This window comes from Salvelinus namaycush, chromosome 21 (assembly GCF_016432855.1).
Source record: "Salvelinus namaycush isolate Seneca chromosome 21, SaNama_1.0, whole genome shotgun sequence".
In the NCBI taxonomy this organism is placed as follows: domain Eukaryota; kingdom Metazoa; phylum Chordata; class Actinopteri; order Salmoniformes; family Salmonidae; genus Salvelinus; species Salvelinus namaycush.
Window position 1 is genome coordinate 25,271,853 of NC_052327.1, and position 10,074 is coordinate 25,281,926.

General features: G+C 43.3%; 1 protein-coding gene across 1 annotated transcript in view; it reads right to left on the reverse strand.

The window, feature by feature from the left end:
* The window catches only part of rspry1 (ring finger and SPRY domain containing 1), a 31,405-nt gene extending 21,331 nt beyond the window's left edge, over positions 1-10,074 (reverse strand). Inside the window, exons 1-3 of the mRNA XM_039017451.1 lie at positions 9,710-10,074; positions 8,649-9,093; positions 7,890-7,942 (exon numbers count right to left, since the gene is read on the reverse strand). Coding sequence (XP_038873379.1) covers positions 7,890-7,942; positions 8,649-9,007 — 412 coding nt within the window. The 5' untranslated portion in view covers positions 9,008-9,093; positions 9,710-10,074. The remainder of the gene's footprint in view (positions 1-7,889; positions 7,943-8,648; positions 9,094-9,709) is intronic.

Here is a 10,074-nt window from a genome sequence, read left to right on the forward strand (position 1 = left end):
AGACTAGTCATTCAACTGAGACTGCTCTTCTCTGTGTCACGGAGGCGCTCCGCACTGCTAAAGCTAACTCTCTCTCCTCTGCTCTCATCCTTCTAGACCTATCGGCTGCCTTTGATACTGTGAACCATCAGATCCTCCTCTCCACCCTCTCCGAGTTGGGCATCTCCGGCGCGGCCCACGCTTGGATTGCGTCCTACCTGACAGGTCGCTCCTACCAGGTGGCGTGGCGAGAATCTGTCTCCGCACCACGCGCTGTCACCACTGGTGTCCCCCAGGGCTCTGTTCTAGGCCCTCTCCTATTCTCGCTATACACCAAGTCACTTGGCTCTGTCATATCCTCACATGGTCTCTCCTATCATTGCTATGCAGACGACACACAATTAATCTTCTCCTTTCCCCCTTCTGATAACCAGGTGGCGAATCGCATCTCTGCATGTCTGGCAGACATATCAGTGTGGATGACGGATCACCACCTCAAGCTGAACCTCGGCAAGACGGAGCTGCTCTTCCTCCCGGGGAAGGACTGCCCGTTCCATGATCTCGCCATCACGGTTGACAACTCCATTGTGTCCTCCTCCCAGAGCGCTAAGAACCTTGGCGTGATCCTGGACAACACCCTGTCGTTCTCAACTAACATCAAGGCGGTGACCCGTTCCTGTAGGTTCATGCTCTACAACATTCGCAGAGTACGACCCTGCCTCACACAGGAAGCGGCGCAGGTCCTAATCCAGGCACTTGTCATCTCCCGTCTGGATTACTGCAACTCGCTGTTGGCTGGGCTCCCTGCCTGTGCCATTAAACCCCTACAACTCATCCAGAACGCCGCAGCCCGTCTGGTGTTCAACCTTCCCAAGTTCTCTCACGTCACCCCGCTCCTCCGCTCTCTCCACTGGCTTCCAGTTGAAGCTCGCATCCGCTACAAGACCATGGTGCTTGCCTACGGAGCTGGGAGGGGAACGGCACCTCCGTACCTTCAAGCTCTGATCAGGCCCTACACCCAAACAAGGGCACTGCGTTCATCCACCTCTGGCCTGCTCGCCTCCCTACCTCTGAGGAAGTACAGTTCCCGCTCAGCCCAGTCAAAACTGTTCGCTGCTCTGGCACCCCAATGGTGGAACAAACTCCCTCACGACGCCAGGTCAGCGGAGTCAATCACCACCTTCCGGAGACACCTGAAACCCCACCTCTTTAAGGAATACCTAGGATAGGATAAAGTAATCCTTCTAACCCCCCCCTTAAAAGATTTAGATGCACTATTGTAAAGTGATTGTTCCACTGGATATCATAAGGTGAATGCACCAATTTGTAAGTCGCTCTGGATAAGAGCGTCTGCTAAATGACTTAAATGTAAATGTAATCGCACGCTCCCTCAAAACATGAGACATCTGTGGCATTGTGTTGCGTGACAAAACTGTACATTTTAGAGTGGCCTTTTATTGTCCCCAGCACAAGGTGCACCTGTGTAATGATCATGCTGTTTAATCAGCTTCTTTAAATGCCACACCTGTCAGGTGGATGGATTATCTTAGCAAAGAAGAAATGCTCACTTAACAAGGATGTAAAAGAATTATACACAAAATGTTACAGAAATAAGCTTTTTGTGCATATGGAACATTCCTGGAATCTTTTATTTCAGCTTGTGAAACATGGGACCAACACTTCACATGTTGCGTTTATATTTTTTATATAATATGCTTTCTTTTTTTGCCGTGGTATAATTCTGGCATTGAGTATCATGATACTAAACCTGTTATCGAAGTACATTCTGGTATCGTCACAACACTACACTTGATGATTACAGTATAATTTACTGTATGAGTACAGTATAATGTACTGTATTGTACTATACTGAGCTCTACTGTGCTGTACTTTGATGTCCAAACTTGTGAAACAGACCTCTATGATTGGTTCAGGTTTGGTCCTAACCAACCAAATTAGGTGTTTTTTGGGGCAGAGCTCATTAAAATAATAGCCAGTGTGAAGAATAGAAGTATGCAATATCCTCCTTACTTTTGTGTACCTATTCTAGAGCCCTATAAAAAGGGATGGGCAACTTTGATAGGGTGGGGGACCACAGTGGCTCGTCAGGGGGCCGCAGTTGCTCGTCGGTCTGTGTACCCACATTCATACCCATGCATGCAGTCAGAGCTGGCTCTAGCTTTTTGGGGTCCCCAAGCGAAATTATGTTGGATCTCACCATGTCCAACAAACAAATTATCTTTTGGCATTTATCAAATTGTACCAAAACTGTGTTTCCATCACAGCTGTCGTGATCTTTTAATTAATTTTTTATACAGAATGACTTCACTTGCATAAACGCTGTGGATGTAAATATGGTTAGTGACTGACAGAGAGAAAAACTGATGATGCACAACATTTCGAAATTGCACCTTGTGTATTCTACTATTCTAACGCTCAACAGTAAGTTGAGACCGACTGAGTTCATAAAATACAAAAATGTAGACGCGGTCTACAAAAAGGGGGGCCGCAGGCCATCAGTTGCCTATCCCTGTACTACTACATCAGTTTATTTTTAATCCTAATTATGCTTTCTCCTGGGCTTTTTCCCAGGTTTCATTTCTTCTCCATTTTTTTGCTCTCAAAATCATACTTTAACCTCTTTGGGCTAGGGGGCAGTATTTTGACATCTGGATGACAAGCGTGCCCAAAGTAAACTGCCTGTTACTCAGGCACAGAAGCTAGGATATGCATATAATTGATTTGGATAGAAAACACTCTAAAGTTTCTAAAACTTTTAAAATAATGTCTGTGAGTATAACATAACTGATATGGCAGGCAAAAACTCAAGGACAAACTATCCAGAAAAAAAAGAACAAAAAATTCATCCCACCATTGATTCCTATGGCTGTCATTTTTAATATGAAGGGAAAACCTCCCAGATTGCAGTTCTTAGGGCTTCCACTAGATGTCAACAGTCTTCAGAAAGAGTTTCAGGCTTGTTTTTGGAAAAATTAGCTAGAATTTGTAGTTTTTGTAAGTGGCTCCCATTTTGGCTGTAGTGTTTGTTACATGTTCTGGTGAATGCGCGTACATTGTTTATCTCCGGTAATAACAATAACGATTCGCCGTCTTAAATTTTATCGTTTATTTACGTATTAGGGTACCTGAGGTTTGATTATAAACGTTGTTTGACTTGTTTGGAGAAGTTTATTGGTAACGTTTGTGATTCATTTTGTATGCATTTTGAAGGAGGGAAACCGGTAGATTATTGAATGAAGCGCGCCAGCTAAACTGAGTTTTTGGGGATATAAAGGACTTTATCGAACAAAACAACCATTTGTGATGTAGCTGGGACCTTTTGGAGTGCAAACAGAAGTAGATCTTCTAGCGTCCCACTGATCTGCAAGAAGAAAAACAAAAACTGGATGTTCTAAGTCCGCAACAATGCTTACACCCCATCAGGAGACCACAAGGTCTGGAATTTTGTTGTTGTTGTTGGGGTGTTGATACCCTAATTCAACTGCCCACCAGCAAGATACTTATTGATGCAAATAATCATGATATCAGGCTACTTTGCAGTTAACAATTAATTGAGGGTTTTTGAGAAAGCCTTTCCATCTACCAGAAAACTTATCGCTAACGACTACACAAAGTGGTAGAGAAATGTGCCCACAAAGACAGGGGCATTACCGCATTTCCTCTTCAGAAAGTTGAAGGAAAATAGGAATCAGTGATGCATTTTGTTCATGGCTTATGATTATTTTAGGCATATTAATAAATGTTTTAATAAGTTCAATACATTTCATTGATTTCCTACTAAGTTCAATAATTTAAAAAAATATTGTTGAATTCCGTTTTAAAATGTCTGGATTACATGATTCTGTCCACGTTCACAGCGACGCAGAATTTATAGGGCCCTACTATTCAGGCTATATCACCATGAAGAGAATGACATTCATATCCATAATTATGCATTTCTGTATAGTACAGATCAGGGACCTGTGATGTAATTCTGTTAACGTCTGTAAATCCACTTTACTTACTGTAGTTGAATAAGTCAAGGTGTCATTTCATAGCTGACACCCCATTCCTTCTGCAGACATCTTTGAATCTTAATTCGGAGCAAATATTTAGAGTTTTTGGTAAACGTGGTACATAAACATACATAGGGCCCCGTGTGGCTCAGTTGGTAGAGCATGGCGCTTGCAACGCCAGGGTTGTGGGTTCGATTCCCACGGGGGGCCAGTACAAAAAAAAAGTATGAATGTATGTACTTGTAAGTCGCTCTGGATAAGAGCGTCTGCTAAATGACTTAAATGTAAATGTAAAAAAAATCTGAGAGATTTTACAGAAATTCTGTTAACAAATGTGTTTTTGTAAAATGTTCAGTGTAATTTGTTAAAAGTATGTGGACACCTGCTCGTCAAACATCTCACTCCAAAATCATGGGCATTAACATGGAGTTGGTCCCCCCTTTGCTGCAATAACAGCCCCCACTCTTCTGGGAAGGCTTTCCACTAGATGTTGGAACATTGCTGCGAGGACATGCATCCATGCATCCATTCAGCCACAAGAGCATTAGTGGCACTGATGGCTTGTAGTCGGCATTCCAATTCATCCCAAAGGTGTTCGATGGGGTTGAGGTCAGGGCTCTGTGCAGGCCAGTTAAGTTCTTCTACACTGATCTTGACAAACCATTTCTGTATTGCCCTCACTTTATGCACAGGGGCATTGTCATGCTGAAAAAGGGCTTACCCCAAACTGTTGGCACAAAGTTGGATACACAGAATCGTCTAGAATGTCATTGTATGCTGTAGCGTTAAGATTTCCCGTCACTGGAACTAAGGGGCCTAGCCCGAAACATGAAAAACAGCCCCAGATCATTATTCCTCCTCCACCAAACTTTACAATTGGCACTATACATTGGGGCAGGTAGAGTTCTCCTGGCATCAGCCAAACCCAGATTCGTCCTTTGGACTGCCAGATGGTGAAGCGTGATTCATCACTCCAGAGAACGCGTTTTCACTGCTCCAAAGCCGGCAAGCTTTACACCACTCCAGCTGACGCTTAGCATTGCGCATGTCGATCTTAGGCTTGTGTGCAGCTGCTCAGCTATGGAAACCCATTTCATGAAGTTGCTGACTAACAGTTCTTGTGCTGACGTTGCTTCCAGAAGCAGTTTGGAACTCGGTAGTGAGTGTTGCAACCTAGGACAGATTATTTTTACACATTACGCGCTTCAGCACTCAGCGGTCCCGTTCTGTGAGCTTGTCTACCACTTCGCGGCTGAGCCATTGTTGCTCCTAGACGTTTCCACTTCACAATAACAGCACTTACTGTTGACCGGAGCAGCTATAGCAGGGCAGAAATGTGACGAATTGACATGTTGGAAAGGTGGCATCCTATGACGGTGCCACGTTGAAAGTCACTGAGTCACTGTGTCCTCAATTTATACACCTGTCAGCAACGGGTGTGGCTGAAATAACTGAATCCACTAATTTAAAGGGGTGTCCACATACTTTTGGCCATGTAGTGTAGTTGGATGGTTTGTTCAACTTTGTTTGGCATACATTTTAAAGTGAAAAATCTGAGTCTCAGCGCAATTCCGTTAACGGGGAATTACCCTTTTACAGATATCCATAACATCAGTGTGTAACATTAGAAAAATCCCACTTCTATTCCTGATAACAGGCCCAGGAATAACTCCATTCTACCCTTCCCAGTAGCAGTGACTCAACACCCGACTGCCCTACTCCAAACCTACCAGTCTCTCTCAACCATCAAAACAACAGATGCACTTATAAATAAAGTAAACAGTACACAGCTGTGGCAACCAGTCCCCCCAGGATTCTGCAATCGCAAAATTCAATGCAAAATCCAACAATCTGCGCATATTATGCAAAAGCTCGCAATTTTGACCAATCCCCGCCCTTTTAGCGCATAAAAGGGTCCAATCAAAAGCGGGTTCGTAATTTTGACCAAATACCGTGGAAAATGGCCGTCTCCAACCACACGTCAACAAAGTTTTCCCCCCACGGCCTGTCAGTGTTTTCACGTGCGAAGATGGCTGACAGGCAGTACAATGAAAAGAAATCAATCATTTGCCATCAAAAATAACAGCTAAAGTGCGAAACAATTTCCAAATGTTTTACATGAAAGTGGTGGGAAATTGTTTTGCACTCCGTGCAACGTTGTGCTGGAACACAAGAGAAAGTCGACAATCAACAGTCACTTCGAATCAGCAAAGCAAATGAGAATGTCAGAACAGTTCCCACAGAAGCGGCAGATCACCATGACTGAAGTGGTAGCAGGAAAGACTGTGGCAAGCGCTGAAAGAATCAAGGTGAGTGGCGTTTTACTCAAACTTTTACTCCGCTAACCTTGGCTTTAGTAGGGTGGTTGGCATTCTGCTCTCCCCAGGATGTCTATGGGGAGCGCTGCTCAAAGCACTGAGTGCAATTTGTCAGCTTTGCCATTTTAAACTCTCTGTAAAACTTAATACGGATCACGAAAGCACAATCTTCCTGGATTTTTTTTTTAGAAATGGCAATACTGTTTTAAAAGTACATATCAAGCACAATACTCTATTTTTACGTTTTCTGTTCTTTATCTCCCTTATGACCCTTTCAGAAAAAATAAATAAAATAAATCACAATCAAGTATTTTGAAGACAACTTATGCTAAATAAATATTGATCCTCAAATTGAAAGCGATTGATCAGCTTTGAATCCATTTGTTTTTTGAGAGAGTGTGAATGAGAGGTTCATCTCGTGTTGATAGCATGCCCCAAGCCTGATGGAGAGGAGAGGTGTGTGTGAGTGGATTATAAATGACACACGGATATATATTTTATCTAATTAATTGATGCAAGTGTTATTTTTCCGATTTTTCACCTCTCGTTATGTTCAGAAAAAGAGCTGCGTTTCTTCAAAAAAAGAAACAGCCCAAAAGAGCACTTTGTCTCTAATTGTTTTCATGGAAGTTGACCTTGAGATATAATATGTCTTAATTGCAGCTTGGACCCCAGGTGTTTCTTTTGTCCTAGTTTAATATTTTTTAGTACCTACAGATTATGGGGGAATGCATTTTTTAAATGTTGAAAATAAACAAATCGAGCACTTTAAATGCTTCTAATTGTTTTTGTATTATGTATTCTGCTTAAAAATCATCCTAAAACTGAGCACATATGACTTTTTATTGCTTTATATGAAATGAACGTGAACAAAACATCGCAAAATGTAGCTCGGAATTTCAGAAAAGATGCCACTAAATCAAGCATTTGTGGCCACAGAAATCACAAAAAAGTCATGAAATCCTGGAGGGACTGGGCAACGAGAGGAGAGACAAGCTGGCGGGCTGGATACAGATGTTAAGACTGTTAGGCCCCGCTAGATCCACCTCTGAAACCAGCTAAAGAGAGGCTCAGACCTGCCACTGACTGTCCACAAGAACTAGCACCATGCTCTAGCACTATGGGTCTGGTTCTCAAAAACGAGTAGCATTAATAGGGAATAGTAAAACTTTACAAGCAAGTCTCAATGTAAAATGAACACAATCTTGCTGTGGGATCAGGTGAGATTGTCATGACTAATAGGCAGGCGCAAAGGCATTTCATTATTGCCTTAGAGACGGAATGGGAAGCCTGCATTAGTATCATTGTGTGGGCTAGAAGAGCCTTTAACAGAGAGTAATGACTGGCAAAGCCTGGGAAACCTTATGATCCACTCTATCGATATCCAGAGGTTACAGCTGCCAAGAGTACACACGAATTACTTAATTTGACACAGGAGACAGCCACAGAGGACAGAGCTCCTCTTACTGTTCTATCTGATACTGAAGAAAATTAACAATCTTTCTTGAGAAACTTATGAAATCCATAAATTACATCAATGCTCACGTACAGTACCATATAAGGACATTTGTCTTACCCGTTTCTGCCATCTCATGCAGCGTGATCATGGAGTAGGGGGGCTCTTGGTCGCTAAAAAACAAAATGTGATTGTGAACAGAGAATCTTGTGACAGTGAAGTTCAATAATCATCACATGTAATGTGTGGGTGCAATGTTAAGTCTCTTGCTCTAAGCAGTTATGAAATTCAGATAACAAGCTAGAGGCAGAGTGGAACAGTGCGATGGATGGGTGTGCGGCTGCAACTGTTGAGGATGTTGTTTTGTCTGATAGAGAGGCTGGCACATTGGCCTCCCTCCTCCTGCCTATAAATCTGACCAATGACAGCAGACCTAATGCTCCCTTGGTAACTCCTCCTGGAGGATAATCCCAGAGAAGAATCTGTCTCTGCTCACAGGTTCAAGTCCTTCATCATTAGAGCGTAAAATCAGACCCAGACCTCTATAGCTCTGAGGAAGCATTCGGTCAGCCTAAACACTAGTGACAGGGTTCTGAGGAAGCAGAAGAGGCTGTCTGGAGGATAACACCTCAATGGCCAACAAGCTTGTACCAAGATGTAAGCCTATCCCGTGTGAGAGTTTACACACCCCTCAAACATCTCAAGACCACAGAGGTGTGTGCTGTGAATGTCTGAAGTGCCAACAAAGGGCCTGCACAATCTGAACAAACTGTACTACAGTTCAGACACATAACAAGACCTGTGAAGGGAAGCAATGTTTATTATGCATGCCATGTCCACTAGCTTGGTTGTGAATTAGACTACATTTCAAACACTTACTTGTCAACTAGAGTCCTGATCACAGCTAGTGTGTCCAGCACCAACCCATCCACGTTTTGTTTCTTCCGGCGGGGTTCATGGGGTCCCCGGCCACGCCGTGGGGGTCTGACAGGGTCCCGGGGCCGACTGCTTCGTGCCTCAGGGGGATCGGCAGCGGGGTGATCAACTCGCCTGAGTTGCCTGCGAGTTGCCGATCCATCCTCCACGTCACTTTCTTCTCTACAAACGCAGCTGTTTCCCATAGTCCCGGATGTCTCGAGGCTTTCCCAAAACCGTAGCGATAACTGCTCCAATGAGAGCAGCAGAACCTGCACAAGGCTCCTGCTGGCACAGAATGCAATCCAGCTAGCTACTATCATATCATTTGGAGCCCTGGTAGAGGCGTCTCATGATGATTCGGATGGGGACGTCAGTCATCCTGTTGCTGCGGATGGATGGCAGATAGCTAGAAGGGAGTAGTACAGATCAGCAGTGCTACAGTGAGCAAAAACCATCCTAGCGGGTGGGAAGTCCACGTGCACTTCCCAAACTCTAACCTGTGTAAAATAACATGTATAGAAAGAATAGCTAGCTACATGTTGAAGAAAAACAAAATACTCTGCAAAATGAAATGATGTAGCTAACGTTAGCTAGTAATGTTAATCAGCAACACTAGCTAACATTATAGACGGCTGTTTGGCAGTTATATTTCAGGGAAATGTAGCTGATTAGCTCGCTAACTAACGTTGGTTTGCTATGACCAATTTACGCCAAGGATAAATTGACTGGCTGTAACAGCCATGTTGAAATTGCTAATGAGTTACCTGTACTGTAGGTAGTTAGTTAACGTTAGCTATATCTGACTGAGAACTTTTATTAAACTAGCTAGGTATAATTAGATTACCAAATTAGAACACTAACGTTAACCTGTTGATGCCAGATAGTAAGCTAACATAAATAGTTCACAGCCATTTCCCACACGATAACTAGAAATAGGTCTAGGCTACGTAGCCAATGTTGGCTCTCATGAGATGCTAGTTGGTTCTAGTACAGCAACGAAAAATAGCTCGCAAGTTACTTACCTCGCAAATGAGCTGGTAGTGTCCTCGGTTAACTAACTATAAAATAAATTGTCAGGATGAACAGGCCTCAAAAGCTTTACGAAAATAGCGTTTACGTTAGGTTAGCTAGCTAACGTGTAGCCTACATTGCTAGATAACGGTAGCTATCAAAAAAATAAGCTTGCTAACGCGAGCTGGCAAACTAGAACAAGCTAGTTAACGTTCATATTTAATCCACTCTTTCTTGATTTAATAGAGTATAACAGTTACGCCCTCAACCCCCTTTGTTTGATTTCGTTGACGGCTGTACTGATAGCTAGCTAGCTAGTTCCGTAGTGTCGGCTATCCCCCATCTGATCAGCTGTCACCAGGACAGGAGTAGCTTG